The sequence below is a fragment of the Aquila chrysaetos genome, chromosome 3 (assembly GCF_900496995.4).
Source record: "Aquila chrysaetos chrysaetos chromosome 3, bAquChr1.4, whole genome shotgun sequence".
Lineage (NCBI taxonomy): Eukaryota > Metazoa > Chordata > Aves > Accipitriformes > Accipitridae > Aquila > Aquila chrysaetos.
Window position 1 is genome coordinate 1,381,192 of NC_044006.1, and position 22,297 is coordinate 1,403,488.

General features: G+C 46.0%; 1 protein-coding gene across 1 annotated transcript; it reads left to right on the plus strand.

Annotated features, from left to right (window-relative positions):
- Nucleotides 1-288: 288 nt before the first annotated feature.
- RAD21L1 (RAD21 cohesin complex component like 1) lies at nt 289-21,494 on the plus strand. Its single transcript, XM_041122781.1, has 16 exons — nt 289-376; nt 1,684-2,010; nt 2,806-5,408; nt 6,307-6,527; nt 8,126-8,255; nt 9,593-9,692; nt 11,188-11,294; nt 11,689-11,874; nt 12,494-12,595; nt 13,556-13,669; nt 14,698-14,927; nt 16,294-16,396; nt 17,216-17,355; nt 18,069-18,158; nt 18,888-18,965; nt 20,388-21,494. Exons 4-16 carry the CDS (start codon nt 6,384-6,386, stop codon nt 20,574-20,576), a joined length of 1,713 nt encoding a protein of 570 aa, XP_040978715.1. The 5' UTR covers nt 289-376; nt 1,684-2,010; nt 2,806-5,408; nt 6,307-6,383; the 3' UTR covers nt 20,577-21,494.
- The last annotated feature ends 803 nt before the right edge of the window (nt 21,495-22,297 follow it).

Genomic DNA, 22,297 nt, shown 5'->3' on the forward strand with positions numbered 1-22,297 from the left:
CGGGCGCGGCGACGGGCGGCGGCGGCGGCCAGCAGCAGGGCGGCGAGCAGTAGCCCGCCCAGGGCCAGCAACGCCAGCCCGGCTACGGTGCAGCGATCGAGGCGGGCGCGGAGCCGAGCCGCCCGCGCCTCCAACCGCTCCATCTGCCTCGCCGGTACCGCCGGGTCGGGACGAGCCGCCCGCGGCACGGCCCCCGCCAGCACCACCAGTGCCGCCCCGCTCAGCGCGCAACCCAGCGCCAGCGCCAGCCCTGGGCCCGCACCGGGACCCGCCGGGCCGCCCCCGCCCGCCGCCGCCGCCGCCGCCTCGCCCGGGCTCCGCAGCTCCGCCGCCCGCGGGGACGCCATGGAGCCGCCGCCGGCCTGCGGGGCCAGAGGTGAGCGGCGGACCCGCACCGGGATGCTCTTCCCCCCCACCCCGGAGCCGCTTCCCCGGACCGGGCTGCCAACCCCCCCCCCCCCCCGGCCCCAAGGTCCGCGAACCGGGTTGCTCCTTCGCTCGGAATCCCGCTTACCCGAACCCCGGAGCTGGGTCCCCGCACCGGGCTGTCCCCCCTCCCCGGACCCGGGTCGCCGCACCGGGCTGCTCCCTTATCCCTGGACCAGGCGCCTGCCTCCCCGAACCGGGCTGACGCCCCCCCGGCCCCCTCGGAGACCCGTGTCCCTGTGACCCCGCCGGTCTGCCCCTCCCGGACCCGTTTCCCCCGCCGGGCTCTCCCCTCCGGTACCCCCGGAGCGCACCCAGCCTCCCCGGTCCCCGCACCCAGCCCCTCCCCGCTCCCCGCACTCGGGTTGGGGCCCCGGTCCCCACGCCGGGCTCCGCTCCCTCTTCTCCGGTCCCGCCTCCGTCTGCCCGCCCCGCCGGTGCCCGCACCGAGCTGCTTCCCCCTCCCAAAAAAACCCCGCGCCGGGCTGCCTACCCCCGCCGCGTCCCCGGTTCCCCGGGCCGGTTGCCGGTGCCGGTGCAGCCGCGGCGGCGGGCGGGGCGGGCGGTGGGTGCCCCGAGCTGCCGGCCCCGCCGGTGCGCACACACACACACACACACACACACACACGCACGCACACACGCCCGGTTGCACACCGGCACCGTCTGTGCACGCCCCGCCTGCAACAGGGGACCCTCCGTGCACCCCCCGACAGCACCGGGACCTTCTGTGGGTACCCCGGGGTTGGGGGGGTGCAGGGGGGGGGCGGCTGCGTGGGAAGGGGCACGGGTGAAGAGGACAGAGCAGCACGGTGGGTTTTGCACAGGGGAGAGCGTGGGTCATGCCCGGGGGACGTGCCCGTGGGGTGCTGGCTGGGCACCCCACAACCAGCTGTCCCCCATTGGGGACCCGGGGCAGAGCTGGGCTGGGGACACTGGGACTGCATCCCGAGTCCCTGCAGCTCCCAGCCCGGAACGCAGCAGGGAGAGCTCCAGCCTGGCTGGCTGCCTGCCGAGAGCTCCCGCAAGGCCCAAGCCTGTCCCCAAATCCCCAGGGAAACGGTCAAGGCTTGACCTGGGTTTGGACCAGGCACGAGATGCTCCAGCCTGGGACAGAAGAGTCCGGGACGGTGCTCGCTGCCCAGAGCCATTCCCCCAGCCGGGCTGGCCCCCACGGCCACGGTCCCACCGCAGTCCCGCAGCACAGAGCCCCCCCTTCACCCCCGCCTTTCACCACGCTATTTATTCCATTTTTCACAGAGCACTTGTGTTAGCACCCGCACTCCGCTTCTCCCTGACCTGAAACTGGATCCGGGCCTGAGCCCCGGCAGTGACCTGCTGGCAGCAGCACGCTTTTAGCTCGTTTGTTAATAAGACGTGTGCTATTTCCGTGTCTGGAGCGGTGCCTGGAGATGGGGTTGTGGACGTAAATCCTGAGCGATAGCGGGTGGGCTGCTGAAAGCTGCCGGGAAGATTTGTCCATCACATTGCCATTCCCTTCAGCACATTCACATGCCTCCAGCATCTTCACAAGCTCACCCGCAATCGCACCAGATGATGCGCCGATGCTGCTGCCGCCGGTACTGGGTGAGCTCGCAGCGCCGGGACTGCAGGGACACGTGGCCGGTGCCCTGACCCCCCCATCCTGTGCCCTGCACCCTGGTCCCCCCACACAGCGAGTCCTTCTGCAGCCGCGCTGGGCTCCACGCGACCCACGGTGCCGGGATGTTTTCCAGCGTGGGGACAGCAGATGGGAATCTCCTACCACCCGTTTTATGACACAGGCAGGGACTTTGTCTGAAGTCTTTGTCAAATACAGCTAAAACTGATCAAAAAGGTTCAGAGAGTTTAGGGGGGATGCACACACCAAAAAAAGAGGTGCATTCGTAATTTATGAGGGAGCCAGGCTAAGGGCTGGACAGGCTCAGCACCCTTCCAGGCACTGGTGCTGGCACAGTCCCGGAAAGGCCAGCTTGGCTTGTGCCACTGTTGCTCAATGACGGGTGACAACATTATCCTTCCTTGAACATCTCCCCCATTAACCTCTGAACTTTCTGTTAAAAATTAACCTCTGGATAATTTTTAGCCATTTTCTCACTTTTTAAAAAAATTTTCCTTCAGTGTGCCCTGGGAAGGTTTTCTGTCTACTTTAATTATTTGTTTAGCTCGGCAAAATGGGTTTGCAGGTTCCCTGCGTTCCCCGCTGCGACGCGCTTACATCGCAGCCGATGCTGACCGGCACTGCCCGAAAACGGATCCAACCCATGGTGCCTCCAGTCACCAAGATGCAGCAGGGCCGGGGGCTATGGGGTGGGCTGGGGTCTCCCATCACCTTTTGCTGCGTCAGGGGCAGGGATACACATGATTTTATTATTTTTTAAGTTTGCAGTGGAGGTTGTGCGTGCTGCGACCCTCCCGCTCGCTACTCCCGTGCACTGTGTCAAAATGCAGAGGCTTCCCAGCACAGTGTCCCTGGGGACACATCCAGAAGTGGGCCAAGAAAGAAGCAGAATTAAAAATAAATGTAAGTGCATCCTGACACGTTAACCACATTTAGAGAGGCTTTAGTACCAACCCACTCCGCAGGAAGGCAGAAGATGCTTGGAGACAAGTAGGTCACGGGACACAGATTGTCCCGAATCAGCAGGAAAAGATGGATCTGGAGCAGGCGGGCACATCCCTGTGAACAGACGGGCAGGCAGGAGCAGGGCCGGGAGGAGAATGCGCCAGCACCGGGGACTGCTGCCTCTAGCATCACCAAATTCCCTGGGAAAACCAGAAACGCTGCCGGTCTGCTCCTGAGCAGAGCCATGGTTGTTTTGGAGCACCCAAGCCCTGCGGCTGACAATGCACCTGGGGTGCCCAGGGTGCCAAGGCTGGGACCCCCGCAAGGCTGGGGATTTGGGGGGCAGAGGCAGAGCCACTTGTGCTGCGGCTCCCGCCTGCCTTCATACACGGAGAGGGATGAGCCTGCGAGCACAGAGGCAGCCGGTATGGCGGTCAGGTCCGTGCTACGCTCTGCCATGGAGTCAGGATTCCGTGCCACCCGGGGGGCTGCTCCTGCACCCCCCCAGTCTGCAGAGATGCTCAAGAAGACACCTGCAATGGATGAGGTGGAGGGATGCATCCTGCACACGTCGCTGCTTTTGCTCTGCTGCCCCTGGGTCCCGCAGCCTTTGCTGGGTGGGAGCTGGGAGATGGCCTCAGGCCTTTGGAGGGCTGGCGGGCATGGGGTGGGTTGCCCAAAAGCCTTCCCCAGCCTGATCCCGAGCTGGCTGAGCGTGGGGCTGGGGGCTGGCAAGGGCCACTCCATCCCCGGGCACTGGCACCAAAGGAAGGGGAGGAGAGATGGAGACAGCCAAGATTTATGCTGCCAGCGCAGGAGCAAAGAGAGGAGGGAGACAGCCAAGGTCAGAGACAGCGCTGCCAAAATTCACAATGAATCTGCAGGAGCGCTGGAGGGGAGAGACTGAGGGCTTGGAAAGAAATGGAAAGAGGAGGGAGGGAGGGAGCCTGGGAGACGGAGCAGGGTGAGGGAGCAGGACGGGGCTGCCGCAGATGGGAACATGCCACCGCTCGGCCAAAATGGTTAAACGGGGATGAGAGGGACAGCAAAGGGGAGCCTCAAGCCAGCAGAGGAGACAGCAGGAGCAGGAATGCGAGGGAGCCAGAAGGGCTGTGGATGTGGCTCTGTCCCTCCAGGTCCCTCCAACACACCCCCGTACAGCACAGCCCAGTTCTGGGGTGTGCACGGCTGCTGCGGCTGCCCAGTGCCCGCTGGCAGTGCTGACCCCAATCCAGCCCCACCGCAGAGGTGAATTTTCAATCCTGTCTCCTTAGTATTCACAGCATCCCACGGCAGAGTGAACGCCTGCAGCCAGCATGGCTCAAGGTGACTCGGAGGTCAGGGAAAAAGCAGCCGGGCAATTCAGGAGCCAGCTGCCAGCTCCACACCGGTGGGCAGATCCAGCAGTTTGTGAGAACCAGAGGTGCCTGGCACATCGCGGCCTCCCCTCCCGGCACTGCCGGTCCCTGCGTGCCATGGACGCAGCACCCCAGTGCTGCCCACGCACGTGGTGATCCACGCGCAGGGCCGGCTGCCCGTGGGGTTTCTGATCCTGCAAACTGGGAAGGGCTGGAGCTGGCACAGCCGGGTTGTTTCCCTCTCGCAGGGTGCGGTGTGCCCATGCAGGCTCCATGCCCTTGCAGGGACAGCGGACGCCTGCTTCGGGGCTCGTGGGGGGCTCCTCCAGGTCCGCATTGTGGATGCATCGCTCCAAGGGCCTTTTATAGCAGAAACCCCTCTCCTTCTGCAAACAGCCACGTCTGAGCCCCAGCCCAGGCTACTAGCTCTGCCCAAAGGCAACCGAAGGGATGGAGCCCTGCCTTCCACTAAGACCAGCTGTAGAGCCGTGCTGGGAAGAGGCTCAAAACTTTCCTGGTGATAATTGAGATCTAATTATCTTCAGCTAACACCAGGCCACCTGGGGAGATGGGGAAAACCACAGGTGCCTTGTGATATGGCAACAGCTGATGCACTGGGCTGTGACTCGGCAGCACCAGGAAACTCGCTGTGCTCTGCCTGAATATAAAGCAAAGCATGAAGTGGAGGGCTGGCAGATTTTTCTTCTGGCTAGTGATATGTAAGTGTGCAAACATGCTGCCTTTTCCTCTTGGTGGTGGCTGTGGCTGACACAGGTGGGTGGCTGTGCTCCTTTACCCTTATCCCTCTGCACAGAGATCAGATCTGAAGCTCTTTTTGGTTTCTTTTTTCCTTCTGCAAATTGCCTTTACCCAGACAGTTTTATCAAACATGCTTGGAGCCACGCAGGACCTGCTCACCTGCAGAGAAGGCGATGGGGCGGTGTTTCCCAAGCAGGCTTTTAAAATGTCAAGGGCGAAAGAGGTTGGGAGGAGGAGAAAAGAAGAAGAAAGAAGAAGAGAGCTGGGGAGGTGCTTTCCATTCACAGGAACCTAAAATGAGGTGAACAGCGTCATGCTCCTGGAGGTGCATGCTCCCCGTCAGCCCCAGGAAGGAATGGGGATTGATTTATACCAGCAGATCCCTGCCTGGGAGGCCGCTGGGAATCGCCTGTCCTGGAGCCCTGCAGCCGCAAGCCCCCCGGGCTCTGCAGACCCCCCCCCAAAAGGCCGCCAAGTCCCTTCACGGGCCGTGGCCAAAAGCCGCCGCGCTGCCCCCGCATTCCCTCCCCGCCCGCCCGCCCGCGAGAGCGAAGGGCTTCTCCAGCGGACCCCGAGGGGCTGCCGGCCGGCCCCGAGGACAGGGAGCCGGCCCCCGAGAGGGGCAGCGCGGCCCGGGACCCCCCCGCTCTCCCTGCGGCAGCAGCTCCAGCCGCCCCGGGGGGTGGGCGGGCAGCGGGCCGGTGCTCAGCGCGAGCTCCCGCCGCAGTACCTGACGGCGGCGGGGGGGGGGTCTGCCGGCACAGCTCTGCTGCCCCGTTACCGACCCTCGGGCCCCGCCAAGTCCCTCTGTCCCCTCAGGGCCGGCTAAATCCCCCTCCGGTCCCCTCAGTGCCTGGCTGGGGGCCCTCATCTCCTCAGGGCCCTGCTAAACCGCCCTCTGTTTCCTCAGCGCCTGGCTGCGTCCCTCCGTTCCTTCAGGATCCCGCTAAATCCGCTCCCCCCCAATTCCCTCAGGACCCACCTGGGTCCCCCATCCCCTCACGCCCCACTAAATCCCCCTCATCCCCTCAGCACCCAGCTGTGTCACCCCGTCCCCTCAGGTCCCGCTAAATCCCCTCCATCCCCTCAGCGCCTGGCTGGATCCCCCCCCTCCATCCCCTCAGACCTCGCTAAATCCCCCCGTCCCCTCAGCGTCCAACTGGGTCCCGCTAAATCCCTCTTCCCGCTTTGTGCTCCGGCACCCTTCTCCCGCTGGAAAGGGGAACGGCCCAGGGAGGTGGCAGCAGGGTTGGCCTGTGAGCCTCGGCCCAGGCGCCATGTTCTACATGCATTTGCTGATCAACAAGCGCGGGCCGTTGGCCAAAATATGGCTTGCTGCCCACTGGCAGAAGAAGCTCACCAAAGCTCATATATTTGAGTGCAATTTAGAGACTACCGTTGAAAAGATCATCTCGCCAAAGGTATGCTATTAAATGAGAAGGTGTCTTCTGGTAAGTTCTGGGCTAGAGGCCTTCATTTTCAGTAGGGAACAGGACTGTTGCTATCATGCAGACTCACTTAGCTGGACAAACTTGTGGCTATTTCAAAACCAGTATGAGGTAAATTCCTAATCTGATTTTAATTCAGTTCTTACTTAGTTAAAATCTCCATGCTGTTAAACGACAGTTATGCAAGTATTTTACTTGCTGTTTTACACCTGGAGATCTGTGGCATACATTTATGTACAGTGTAAGCCAATGTTACCACAGTTTATTCAAATCTGGTTTTCCACACACGGGTAGAGCTCCAGGGAGTGCTGAGTGGGCACCGCTGGCCGAGGGGTCACGGTACCTGGGTTTGAGTGGCTCGTGAGGCAACACGACCCCGTCAGTGTGGTGTGGTAGCCCTGGTCTTTCTTCAGAGACTTTGAGTTGATCTTGTTCAATGTAATTTGGGAAATGCTGGTATTTGAGGAAATTGTCTCAAAAAGATTGAAAAGTCAGCTGCTTAACCAAAGTCAAGGGACTAAGAAAACTGCCGTGAAGTTGTACCCAGACCACTTGAAGAGAATGCTTTTGCTGATCTTAAAATAAATAACTTTTGACATATTGTAACCACCCTTCCATTTTCAGTGGACTTCTTCCAGGTCCCCCATTATAAGCTGTTAAATATATAATTAAGCATATGTAGTGCTTATAAGGGACTCTGGATGAACAAGTCCCGGAGGCTGAAGTCCTCTGTGTGTCACAGATAAGGTATGACTCAAGCAAGCACAGATCCAGGCAGTCAAGTACCCATGACTCAGTCCTTGGCCTCTCTGTTGCAACTGCATCCCAGGGAACAGTGAGGAATGCTTTGCACTGTCACTTATCGATGGTTCAGGAGATCCAAGGCTTCCAGCTGGTGCAAGCAGATTTTTTTTTTAATTTATTTTTTTCTTCCTCTGTGAAAATACCTGCTTGATGTTTGGTAGCCTGAATTTCATTGTCTGTCTTGCATGGGTTATGATTAATTGAGTGTTTTTAAAATGATCTTGATATTATTTGGAAGTCTTTCCCAAGAGGTACTAGTTAAGTACCCTCTACTTTCCCTTGCATGCTGTCCTGTCTAGCATCAGCATGCCCACCTTGAGTGTGCTTGGTGCAGGAAGACTTTGCATAAATAAAGGCATAGTTATGGCCTTTGTTTGCATGAATAAGGGCATAGCTGGTATGGTGTCTGCTCAGTTAAATAACCAAAGTGTCAAAGACTAGGGTATGCGCAGCTACTTTCTGTTTCAGGATGTCTTACACTGTTCATTGGTAATACGCTGAGATGTTTTAGATGAAGTAAGAGCATCAGTTCAGGACTTGCACTTTGGCATGACAATGTTTAGGAACAGAAGCAACTAGAAGTTCCTAGCTCTGAAAATTAATTTCTGTTTATGATCCTCTATATCGGTACAAAGCCCTGTTGAATTTTGTAGAGCTCTGTACTGGTGTATGTTACTGGAACTCTGTTGCTACTGTGTAATATTTTCATTTTAATGTTTTTTTGCCAAAAATACTAACTCTTGAACAACTTTTTTAAATCATCAAAGTTTACAATAGCTCTGCGAACCTCTGGACACTTACTCCTAGGAGTGGTGCGGATTTACCACAGAAAAGCAAAGTACCTCTTGGCAGACTGTAGTGAAGCTTTGACAAAAATGAAGACAGCCTTTCGCCCAGGTATGTGGAGAATTCTGCATTTTTCCATCTGTGTCCTTTACAGCTTTAATTTTAAAAGTTAATTATGGGTATTTCTGTTAACTACACGTTATTGATCCCAAAGGAATTTGAACATACTACTGCCTACTGCTGATGTTTAGTCTGGCTTAATTTAATGCCATTTCACGTCCTTGACTCCTTTAAAAGAAGCAGTATCTTAAGTGGTCATACAAGAAGAAGCCTGAATTCAGCCTCTGTTGCTAGATAATTAATTTTAATTTCTGATGACACCAGCAACATGTCTAACAGTGTGTTAGTGCCAGATCTGACTGTGTTTTGAGGTCTAGCCATGTAGCCAGCAAAAAGGGAGCAGAGATGACTGGACCCTTTTCCACTGAACGGGCTGTATGTTTGTCATACTTAGGCAACAAATGGGGAGGCACTGTTGTCTAAAAAAAGGCTAAGAACAGGGCAGCAGCATCTATTGCCAGCCCTAACGTGCTTTGTGACCTGGTCTGTTTGCAGAATAGCAGATACCTACCCTACATTATTCTCAAGGATACGATCATGATTAGTTAGTTAATATTTGTAAACATTTGGAAGTCTCTACGAGAAACACAGTAAGTACACAGTACTATCTACTTTGAATAGATACTATAGTAGCTTATAGAGGACTGCACAGCGCAAGAACAATGGTCACAACTACGGCAATGGAGACACCAACTAGGTATAAGGGCGGAAAAACTCTCAGTGGAAGTGGTAAAATGCTGAAACAGACTGTCTGGGGATGCTATGGAATCTCCATCAGCAGAAATAGTCAAAAGTGATCTGACTTAGAAATTAACTGTTTTGAGCAAAAGGTTGGATTAGATGACCTTCAGAAATCCCTTCTCACCTGAATTGTTCCAGGATTCTCTGATTACCAAGTATTTGCAGTCTCACTTCATAATTATTTGATGCTGGAGAATAGTGTTATACAGACACTGGAGAGAAAAAGAAAACATAGTAATTCATTTGAAGTGGTGTGAAAGACTCTAGGCTAAATGTCAGCTGTGAGAATCTTTCAGGGACTTAAAGCAGCTGTTCATAAACCAAATGTATTTACAGTATTTCAGGTCCTGTAGCAGCAGACTATTCTGTATCTGTCTGTAAAAAAATATGGCTTCTAAAGTATACATAAACTAAGGATTTTAATTCCACTTTGGAGTCCTGGTGACAAAGTGCCTAAGCTTTACCCTTCTGTTATTTAGAATGGCAGCAGACCTTCCTGACAGGTTTATAGTCTTACTATACGTACTTGGGAGAACATTATTTTATTTTATTGATACTTATTTTGTTATGTTGTCTATTTCTTTTAGGACTTGTTGACCTTCCAGAAGAGAACTTTGAGGCTGCTTATCAGTCCATTACATTACCTGAAGAATTTCATGATTTTGAAATACCACTACCTGATTTAAAGTAAATGCTTCCCTAGTTTTTATTAATAATTTTAGTATTTTCAGAAGTAAAAGATATCCTTGTTGTTATCTGATCAAGACTTGGATGGAATTGTTTTTGATTGATAACTGAATTCTCCTAAATTCTGAGTCAGCTTTACAAGGCTGTCGCAGGAATTGTGCTTTTGTAGAGTTCCTCAAAGTCTGTTAAAACAACAGACTTTTACAATGAAATAGTGTATTGAACTTAGACTTCAAGATTTTAAATTGTCTGAGTGAACCCTGCAAACAACTTTCTGACCTCAAGAGAAGATATAAAAGTTAGTATAAATCCTCTTGTAAGACCAAGGAAGCTCTGGCTAGTAACCTTACAGCGTTGTGCTGTTCCATTGTGTAACCGCATTTAATTTGTGCTTCATTGCTCTTTGGGGCTGGGGTATTTTATCAGCAGTAGTCAGCTTGGCTCCCGATGAAAAGCCAGCGTATTTCTTTGGCTTTTCTGACACGCATCAGCATTAATGTACAAAAACTGCTACAAAGCAGGAGGCCAAGACGTGTTTCTGATGGCTCTAATGCCCCCAAAGGTCCAGGATAACAGGTTTCCACTGAGGCTTCCTCTGTATCTCATCATAAATACAGTTTGATGGGACCTGTAAGTGTTTAGTATTTTGTAAGTACAGCTGTGATGTAATACTATTTATTCAAGTACCTCAGTGTGCTAACTGTAAAGTGTGCCTCTTCTGCATACCCAAAGAGTCCGTGTGGTTTGATTTACAGATGATGGTGTTACACTAATTAGATGCCTTCTATGTGACGAGCATCTGTTAGATAGCAGGGCTTGGATGTGAACGAACTCACATAAGCCCAAGTTTAGTGGCAAAAACAGAGTGGAGAAATACAAAATATGGAGAGGAGGATGGGTGCTTCCCTTGTCCTTATAAACATGTCTGCTGTCTCTTCACGGGGTTGCTTTCTGAGTATACATCTGGATCATTTGTTCATGGAGTTCCAGTTGTGGGGAGTATTTTGAAGTTGAGTTAGCTAAGTGCCTTCCCCTCCCTCGTGGACCTCTCCCCAGCTATGGGGCCATTAACAGCTATTGCAGATTCGGTCTTTGCTGTACAACATACATTGGAGGTTGCATAGAAACTTTGGCTAGCAAAGGCGGCGGCTGCCTACTTGCTTAGAGGTATCAATTTTAATAAACATATAGCACCTGTTTTCCATATGCTTATTTTTAGCTTTTAGAGGAAAATCAAAGCAGTGAATTTTATCAGTAAAACCTTAAATAGCTTGAATGCAACTAGCTTTGGGAAACAGTTGTCCTCTCTCCACAGAAGGATCAGCTGGGGTACTTCCAATGCCGTAGAAAATGGAAGCTATCTTTGGGGGATTTATGATAAAACATCAGGATTGAAGACTGTTTAGAGACAAGTTTTCACTAAATGGTGAATTCCGGTTAAATGGTCAATGGGTTTCAGTTCACCCTATATTTTGTATAATGTTTTTTTCATCAGTGCCATTGATGTTGCTGAACATTTTACCTTGAATCAGAGCAGAGCTGAAGACATCACACTTACAGAGGATTACGAAAGCAATATACTTCTCTGTGATAGAAACTTTGGTGAGAGAAGTTGAGAAATTAGAAATATTCCATAAGGAAAAGTGTGTTTTATGCAAAATTTTGTACAGTCTGAGTCCTTTCCACATGTGAAAAAGCTATTATTAGAAGTGCATTTGTTTCACACTTGTGCTGATTGGCCTGTCATACTGTCTTATGCTTAAATTTTTGTGTAAGTACTCTGCCTAAGTAATATAATATGATATTGGAGACTGAGAATCAAACCCAACATTTTCTGCTTTTTACTGAATCAGCTAAAATTGTTTATTGTTTATTCCATTTGAGGAATGGGGTATTGTACAATCTTTTAAAAATTATTTGAGAAATTAGGAAATGGATAAATATGCATTTCAAAAATTACTGCAGATGAAACATCAGAAATTCTGTGTTTATTCAGATGAAGAACCAGATGCACTAAGAAAACAGAGCTTCTTTGATGGCAGCTTCTTAACGAGCAGTAACAGTTTTGTGGCTGATCACAACTCTGCGAGCGTGAATGGAGACAAGTCTGCACTGTGTGAAGATACTTACTGTTTTGAGCATGACTGTTTTGGAGATGAGGAGGATGCTGCAGATATGATTGGTAGGGTTTGCCACTGATAAACAGAATTAGTTTCTTTCCAAATATTTTTATTCTTTAAGGAAAACAAACAAGACAGCATGAAAGTGATTGTGTTCGACCATAAATTCTGTATTTTTTGTTGTTTTCTTACTTCATTATTTTCTACTTGTCACTAAATCTATGATCACTTAAACGTTGCCAAGGAAAATTTTTTTAAAGGATACATTTCAGTTTTTTAGAATTAAAGGCATTCAATTTATATTTAATGTTTAACAGTTTAATTTATATTTTCAAAGGTAAAATACTGCAGCATTTTTATCCTTGTTGTAATAACAAAGGCAGCAAAATAGCTTCTACATCTTTATGGTTTAGAGTATTTACATAAACCTTTATAGATTTATACCTTTTAAACAATGCTAATATCATACTTTTCAAAGAAAGGGTGGAAATCTCAAAATTAAGACTAGTGTTCTCCTTTTTGTACTGTTGAAGACAGCTGTACTGTTGACAGCCATCTGTGGAAGCTGAGCTTTTTTTGTTTGCAGAAAATTAACCTTCCATAAGTAACATTAGGCTGTATGAGGCTAATATTTCATGACTAAGTGTTAGAATGATTAAAACCATGCATTTTGTATTGAAGAAATCCTGTTGAGGGATGAGCAAAATGACCTAGAAAAAGACATTCTCAATATGGAGGAAGACCGTCCTTTGTCACAAGATCTGCCAGAGAACAGCACAGCCAGTGAGTTTGCAGTGTCTGCTCTGTCTTACTCACATGAACCCTCTGTTCGTGTATTAATGCCTGAAGTTACTCACATTCAGCTTTGTATAATATCCCTTGCCTTTTTCCTTTGTTTATTTTGCTTTTTTCTGATATGCTTCATCCACCACTTTAGGTATAATTTAATTTGACCTAGAGATTCCAGATTTGTAACTTGACATTGCTTAGAAACACTTTTACATGACATCCTGTTGGATATGCTGTTGATCCACCCTGCTGCTCAGACAGTGTGATACTGCTTTTGTAGGGGAAAGGAAACTGAGTAAGGGTATGCTGTAACTTTGAACTTCACCTGTGAGTATTTCTGGCTTCATATTTCAGCAACAAATGACACTTTAGTAGTTCATAAAAGTGTTAGTCTTCTTTTGGTTTGATATTGATGAAAGAAATTAATTTTTGACGAGTTTCTGTGGATTTTTTTTTTTTAGATACCTTAAATTCTTATACCCCCATCACACTGTTACTTAACTGAGAATTTTGGAACAGCTTTAAAGGGGAAGCAGTGGCACTTGCCTCTCCTTGCACTAGTGCTGGTGCTACCTGTTCCTTTTATGTTGCCAGAAATGTCCACACTGCCATGCAGTTGCATGGAACTGGAAACATACGTATTGAAACTAAACACTTTTCCCCCTAAACCCACTTTTCGTCAGGTGGGTTTTCCCCCAGAGCAGTTCTTCAGTGTGTTCCACCACCCCGTCATACAGGTTCTGGTGTCAGCGAAGGGAAGCGTGTGGTGCAGAGTATGGGCAGCAGCAGTGCCATTTATTACTGGTTAAAGTGATTGTGAGATTATAGACAAAATCATTGTTTTCTAATTCTGATCTTTTTTGTCTGATATCATTCTATGTCGTGAGTTTGAGAAATTATTCCATCTTGTAATTTATTTTTTTTATTTGGGTTATTTGCTGTGTTTTCTTATAGTTGAGTCCAACTGTGCAGACACCACCATTAAGAAAGTAAGTCATCTAAGGAATGAAACAATACTTTTGTTGAATGAAGAAGAAGGATTTGTGCTTGAGCCAGTTGATGATACAGGTCAGAACTTGACCGGTTTCTTGCTGAATGTTTGTGTTAACTAGGTTTTGTTTTTCTTGTTAGTGAAAATATTTGCAAAACAGATTATTCCCACTTTTGATTTCATCTGCTCCTGCTGTCAGAGTTCTGTTTTAAGGTAACCATTATACAAAACCAGTATCAGGTTATTCATCTGATCTGCCCAAATCTCTGCTTACAGTTTCTTCCACATACCAAACTAAGTTTTGTTGTTCTGCAGTTCTGCTAGCAGCGCAAGCCTGGCCTGTTCATGAGTGTTCCTGAAGTTTCAGCTGAAGAACTTTTATCACTAGTGACACATCAGTGATTTTTATGTGTAAAATAACCATCTTAAAACTGCCAGGCCTTTGTAAAATTATGTTTTGTGAACTTGTAACTTTAAGATCCAAAAAGAAAAAAGTTTTGTTTCTTCTGTGGGTAAATCTAAACGTCACCTATCACATTGGTGGCTGTTTGCAAATAGAAAAGTTCATGTTGACACTAATATTTAGAATGCTGGAATCTTCCAGCCTGCCAAAATAATATTCAGGAAATTATGGATATATAACCAATCTGTGTCTGTCTTTTGTGTTTACTATGTACATCTTAATCAAATTGCTAAAGGATTAAACAGACAAATAGAGATATTAATTACGAGGTGATGAAACCTGTTGAGTACATCAGCAGTTCTTGGAACAATTAACTTCCTGATGGATTAAAGATAGCTTATTCAGCCTTGTTAGTATATCATGTGTTCTCATTAAGTCCTCATGTTCCCGGTTCTTTAGTACAATAGTCATATGTCTTCTGTAATTAAACATATGTGAATTTCCTGTACAAGAATACAAGGAGTATACTTTGTGAAAACTTCTGGAGAAATGGCCCATGCACTTGTACTTTGATTTTCAGGTCTGTGCCATGTTTCAGGAGGTCAGCAGCCTGTCTGTTTGATTCACAGTGCTATTTTTTTTGTGCTTTTTTGTGTGAATAGACCTTATTAGACTTTTTTTTTAAATACTTGCTCTATTTAGCTGTCACACAGAGGAAAAAAAATAAAAGAAAGAGGAAGTTGCTTGTGGATGTAGAGAAAGAACTCAGCTGCAACACTATATACAACCAGCTTAAAAACTGCGCAGACATCCTTGCTACGTTAGACCTTGCACCCCCAACAAAAAAAACAATGATGTGGAAGAAATCGGGAGGTGTGGATAAACTCCTGTCCCATGCCACACAGCCTGTGGTTCATGCTGAGCTGCAAATGGTAAAGATCCATGCCTTGTAGGTTTTTATGCCACTGTATAGATTAAGGGACTGTTGCACATCTAGGCTCTAACGGTGAGAGATTTTGCAGACTTGGTTTTACGTGAACTCCTAGCAAACTGCAGGTGCGTAGCATCATTGGAAGTATTGTTTTGCAGTACAGTTCAGTTGGGTACCTGATGATTAGTTGCATGCTCACCACTAATTGCTTCATCAGAAAGACCATCTATAGTGCTCACAGCTTTAATCTCCAGCACTCCAACAAGTAAAAAATGACAAAGAAACTTGAGAGCTGATGTTTCATTTCACATACTGGCACCTGACTGATTGTACAGTAATACACAACTTTTTAGATTTCTGTCAATTTCTTTTCTATGTTCTACTGTGTTTTATTATTTTCTGTTTTGTTTCTGCTCTGTAATCAATATGAGACCACATCTCTCTTCTATGTTTATTTTAAAGGTAGATCAGGCTCAAACATTATAATATTGTTAATGGCTTTGGAAAGCTGGTATACCAATTTGTTTTGTACTTTCCTGAGTGGAGATTAGACTTCCAGCTGGAGAGCAGTCAGGGACTTGCCTTTCAGAGGACCAAGAGCTTCCTGATCACGCTGTCACTTTGCCTGGAAGGGTGGGCCAGACCACCCTTTCCTGTGGCTGTGGACCTTGCTGCTCTTTTTGCACAAGAAAGACATACTTGTTTCATGGAAATACGATCTATCAAAGCCTCTCATGTCCCCGTGTAGTATCTCACAGATAATTCAAAAAAATTCTAAGTTTAGAGCTGACGATAAGATAAAGAAGAGATCAATGTGTATACAAGGTGATACGGAAAGATATGGTGTAAACTATGGGAGGCAGCCTTATGTTAATTGCACTGTTTCTTCTGTTGTGTAGCTTGGAGAGATCTGGGAGGCAGGGTCTCCAGGCAAACAGCTCTCTGCAGGCTCATTACAGCAGCACAGCTTCACCTCTTAGAGTCGAGGTGCAGAATTACAAGTTGTTCTTTATGAGGATGAAAAATACTCACACAGCAGTACATGGAGAGAGAAATCCACACACAGATAACTGCAGATGTTTGTTTCTTTCATCCTTCCTTACTGGCTGGCTTCGAGGAAAAACGATCCAAGCTGTTCCCAAGATATTTCTTCGTGGAGTTCACTGCCAAAGTTGAAGCTGCAGAAGGCTATTACTTAAAAAAAAAAAAAAAAAAAAAAGCAGATTTTCAGAATGACCTAATTCAAATATCTAAATTCTGGGTTGCAGTACTTAATATATAGTTCATATTCATGCCTTTGTGTTGATGTTTGCAAATAATCTGACATGATATTTTGAAGGCAAACAAATAAAAATAATTTTTTTCAGTTGTTTGCAAAATGCTTCAAGAGTCATGTATTTAAGATGAGAAGAAATGGAATACAGAGGGATTCTGAAATGGAAGAAACAAGAAAAGAGCAAGATACCACAGGTAATATTTTAATTCTGTTGTTGCAGAATTAGCTGTTAGAAAATATTTTCTATTTTACATAATGTTTGAGAGACATGTGCACAGTCTTTGTGTGCAGTATTCTATAAATCAAAGGCCGAAAAAGTTAAATGTTAAGGAAATTGGCTGGTAATTATTTAAAACATAAAACCAAAAAACCTTTTTTAAGTACTATGCTGTCCTTTTGTTCCTTAGATTAGAAATGAAATGCAAGTCTTTTTCTTCCTTGTGGCCTAAGGAGGTATTTTTGGTTTCACCTTTTGGTTTCTCTAATTGTCTACCAAACTGCAGATTCGTTGGGGGTTTTTTTTGGTTTTTGTGGTTTGTTTTTTTTTTTTTTAAAAAAAAGCTTCCCACTCATTCTGAGTTTAATCAAACCATTCTCTAAATTTCCAAATTCATGTAAATAACTTGTATTTGTATCTAGAAGATTGTGTTTTGGTTAATATCAACCAAGAAGAAATGTTCCATTTTAGATCTTCTGAGAAGGTGATGTATCTGCTTTCATTCCTTTGCTCTGCTAGAAATATAATCTGTATGTTTGCCTTGGAAGTTAATCAAGAAAACCACCTCCTGCAAGCCCATAAAGGTCAAGTTTTAGAAAAGGAAAAACTCTCTCGGAAGGTTCTTCTTCCATGGTCCTGTTGGGAATGATATTTATTCTATATTTACTCATTCTGTCTTACTTTCAAAGATTTCTAACTGGGCTGTGATTTTTGTTTTTTAATGCGCTTTTTTTTTTTTTAGGGACAGCAATTCACAGTAATTTCCTCTTAAACCTTGTTTTTTTTATTAATACAGAGATGCTGATAGTAGAAGAGCCAAGTTACCTGCAGGAGTCAGCTCATTCAGAGACTGAGAGAAAAATTAGAAATGATTTGTTTATGTTGACATCACAGAATAACAGAAATGAAACTGATGATAACTGTGGTGAAACTATAGTGAGCAGTTTCCATAACTTTTAGAGACCTAAATGTATTTATTGGTTTCATTTAATGCTAGGGTTCCATTTAAAACATGTTAAGAAATTACTAATATATACTTGAAAAGGGTGCTAGAGACAGCTGATACAGCATCAAGTAGCTTGTCATGAAAGTTTATTTATAAGCACTTTGGTAGACTCTCACAATGAAAAAATGGTTAATTAATGTCTATTAATCTAGATTATAATCTAATCACTAAGTATAAATGAAACCTTAATATGAAATATAGCCTTTTTGTACAAAAGAGATAAATATAATCACCTTTATAAAGGATAAAACTTATCTTTTGTGTCTCATATTGAGGAGATACTTAAGCAACAACAAATTATCTATTTCTGCCATCTTTATTTAGGCTAATGTGAAAGGGCATTCTTTAGAGAATATGAAGCTCATTAAAGCTGAAAAAGAATGACAAAATCGGACCTAATGGCAGCAGCAGAAAATGTAGGGTCTGTGCCTGAACTGAGCCCATAGGTGTAGATCCAGCTGTAGGATAAATACTACAGCAAGGTCCTTTTATATGTGAGAAAAGACGTGGTACAAATAGCAACTATGAAATCCTTTTGGAAAACATTTATTATAATAAATTCTTTGAGCAGAATTATGTAATCAAGAATTACGTTGTATGCATAAATTGTAATGTCTATTGATTGCCCTTTCTGTTCTAACAGCAGGATGGAACGGCTTTCTCTGAGAGCTCCTCACTGGCGACCAATTCACTGGGCCACAAAGCTGAAACACAGCAAGCTGAGTTAACAAATGTATGTGTACTGAAAACTGACAACTCTTGACTTATTTCAAAGAGAACTGTCTTCTTTCTCAGAAACATTAAAAAAAAAAAGGCGATGGCATCATGAACTTATGGTGAATTTTGGTGTACTAACATCGTCTTTAGTATGTATTTTGCCAGTCAAAAACTTTAAAGCTTGGAAATTGGGGATATGTGTATTCCAACATTTAAAGGTTACAGTATGTGAGGGAAACAGCTCCTTATTTAGTGATTGTGCATCCTGTAAGAAGGAAACAGTTTCTGAACTTACTGGCTATGAGGATACTCAGACGCTCTGAAACAAGGGCAGTCTTCTCCCCTTGACTTCAGAGGTTAAGCCCAAAATCTAAAGTCAAATTTCTGAACATCCTTTTTGGTAACTGACCAATACAAATGCTGTCAGAATCCCAGTCACGCAGAACAGTATCTTGTTGTGAAGCTGCCTCCCCAAGGCTGACTGGGACCAATTCCATAGTACCCAACATGTTGTTGCACCCGATCTGTCTCTTCATAGCAGAAAGAACATAGTTTGCATTCTTTTCTCTGTTTCACAAAGCCTAGTAGGACCGCAGAGGTGTCAAAGGTCCCAGATATCCTGAGTATGGCTATCAAGATGTCCAGCTCCAGTTGGATTTTCAATTAGCCTAGAACTCTTGTCCTTTTTATCATCATGGTGTGTGACTTTTTACACATGCTGTCTAACTTTCTGTTCTATTTCAAGGAGCTAAAGAGGAACGGGAAAGACAGTGAAGAAATAAGGTGGAGCAAAAGAACTCTTCAGTTATTAAAAACTTTACAGGTACCAGTGCTGGATTTTGTAATTAGATGCCAAAACCAGGTGTTGATTGCAGTTGGACTATGTCAGAAAATCTTTCTTACACTGTTGATCATATTGCTGCCCCTCATACACAGTGTGTAACTGCGTTTTATGGGGTATTTATGTAGGAAACCAGGACTCTGAGTGCCTGACATAGTGTCTTCTCCCACAGCTGCTGGAATCGCTAGCATTTTCTGAACGTTTGCTTCCACAGCAGTGTTTGCTGTAATGCTAAGCCCTTGCTCTCTTCCCTCTATGAGTATGCTCTGGAGCATCTCTACAAAACCCTGTTCCTTACAGGTTGCCAGATCTCAGCTGAGCACTGCAGGGTGCCATCGTTCGGCTATTCATCTGCTTGAGCTGTTTCTGAGATGAAGGCTAGGGAAATGAGTGAGGGTTATGTTAAAAAGAAAGCTGGTAACGCCTTTTTTAAGAGGTTTTAGTGCCCCAGTGCTTTCAAGATTCTTGAAATTTAGCAGGGAGCGTAGCCTTTGCATCAGGAAGGCTTATTCTGCTTTTCTTGCAGAAATCCTTGTAAAACTGGTGAAGCTGTAATGTATGATATCATATGCCGTATCGACAGGAGCCAGCACAGGATGCCCTGATGCTGGATGTCCAAACTCTTGGCCTAACGTCTCTGTTCCTTCCTTTTTTGCCTGGACGAGCGTTTTGGTGCTTCAGTGTTGGTCTGGTTGGGGGTGGGTAGAAAAAACACAGCAAAACGTTATTTTCCTTCAGGTCAGTTCTCCTAATCCAGTGTGCCATGTGGCTGAGGGGAGAATGGAGGAAGGCAATGGAGAAATCAGAGTGTGGGCAAGAGGGCGTGGGGAGTGGGTTTTGTCCGCAAAACACGCCAAACTTTGGTCCAAGCCTAGCTCTTCCCTAGTGCCGGAGTTCGACTTCACAGCCGCCTTGTTTTTTTTAAAATTATTTTATGTGAACATATTTCAAAGATTCTGTGCAATGCCCATAAAGAACTACTTACATATGAGTGTAGCCATTAAAAACTAAGAAATAATAACACTTAGTTAGCTGTGCCTGAAATTGCCTAAGATATAGCTGGTACTTTGTATCCAAAGAACAGGGGATGCAATGATTTTTATTGTTTTGAATCATGAAACCCATTACAGATGCTCTTCATCGCATGCCTCTACAATTTCATTGAATTCACTGGAACTGCGGGCCTATGTAGATTTTAGTAACATATGTAGGTGCTAGCAATATTATGGCAATAAAACGTTAAGAGCCACTTATATAAATGCAAATGCCAAGGTAAGATCCTGTTCAAGGCGTTCAAGCAGAAAATACTCACTCCGAGCAGCACTCTTCAGTTCAGACTTGATGGGATCTGGTTTTACTGGCAGTGAAGCTGACCTGACTCATTTTCTGGTTTCCCTTCTGCAGCACCTGAAGAGATCAGGCGTGCGTTCTTTCAGTTTTCGGGAGCTCTGTCAGAAAAACAACCGGAAAGAAGCTGTGGCCAAGTTTTACATCCTTCTTGTTCTGAAGAAGCAGTCAGCTGTTGAGCTCAGTCAGAGTGCTCCCTTTGCTGACATTACAGCCACCCTCAGCCCGATGTTCAATGCTCCCTGACATCACGTAGTATTCGGATAAGCTAATAAAAATAAATCTTATTCTAAATTTTTCAGCAAATATATTTCCTCGAAAAATGATTGAATGTCTTGTCAAACCGTTGTAACTGAACAGAGCTCCCTTTCCTTTGTAGTACCTCTCAGCACTGGCAAGTACCCAGCTTGTGCAGGTGTGCTGCCTCAGTATTGGTTACCCAGGTGTTCACTAGTATGTTTATTTTTAATATATGTGTTTACATGATGAGCAGTTACTTATTCTGTTAATAAAACATCGCTAAAATGCATATTCTACGTCAGAGATTTACATTATAAGGGATTTTATGAAAGTCTTTAAAAACCTTTCCTAGAGACCAGCTTTGGAGGTTAAATTATTTCTAACGGGGCTTGTGTGTGTTAATTATCTAACACTACCAGTAAGAGAAGTCTGTTAAGCTCTCTCTGTCAAAAAAAATTAGTCTATTTGAAATTATTCCTGTCAAAGAATGTTCAGTATTTGATATTTTAAGGTCTGGCAAGTTACTGTCTCCAGCATCGGTTTCACGTGTTCAGGCAGAGAGAAGTTGCACTATTCTGAGAAGAGTCACGTAAGCTTCAGGGAGAAATCCTATTCCCTAGAAATCCTGTGATTTTAGATTTCATGGAGCACGTTTACTTAAAGACTAACACTTTTATTTATTTATGTGTAGGCCTATTTAAAATTGGATGTTAAACTGAAATATTATTAGTTCTTTGCTTTTTTTAGCTTATTTTGGATACGTTTTTACACTTTTACCGTCATTTTGTAAAGGTTGTGTTTTTCAGTTGCATCAAACCTGTGAGACACAGGAGGGTTGTGTGTGTTCAGCACTCTGGAGTGTTACAGCGCTGTGGATATGCTGACCTCTCTTAATATGAAATCAATAAAAAACACAAGAAGATGTTTCCTTAGCTCATTGGCGTTTGTTCTGAAGGATCAAAACTGGTGGCTGCCTAAGCTCTCCTTTGGGTTCACCTTCTCGGACTCAGTGTTTTTGGTGATTTTCTTAAAATTTGAAAGAATGGATGATATTGTCATCCTGGCTTTGTAGGTGTTCGCTCACCTCAGTTACACCCCCGTGTATCTGGTTCTGCTACTGTGCGCTGTTCCTGTCCTGTGTTGATTTATTTGTGGGCTCAGAGTTTAGGGAATGTGAGGAATTGATTTCAAGGGGTCTGTTCAGGGGAGTAAAAAGGCTTTAAAATGACTGAAGGCCCTGCGCTGGGCAGGTGGGGAGGGGCTGGCCTTTGGGCTGGCTGGTGGCAGGGCTGGTTTCAGTTGGTTTTCTTTTTTCCACGTAGGAATAATTGGATAAAATAAGCAATAAGAAGCCTTTGCTGCGGTTTTCCAAGGGGTTACTTTTCTGGGTGTAAGGGAGGGAAAAGTGACCCTGTTAGGTAAAAACCTTTCCATTTTCTGCAAAAGAAACGGTATTTTCCTTTTTCTGATGCCAACAGGAGTGACGCTTGCCAGGTGTAGCCCAGGCCAAGACTGTAATCAAGAGCGGCTCGTTTCCCTCTCCTCTTCGGGCCCAGGCCTGGCAGTTTTGTTCAGGAGTCGCATACCAACCCCGGGGTGAGGAAAGGGTTTGGTTCTCCAAATCTCCTGCTCGGCATCTTGGCAGTGAGCCTGTGGCAGAAGGAGGAGAAAGAACCTCTCCCTCGCTCCCCCGCAGCAGACCTAATCCCTCCCGGCGCGTCGCATCT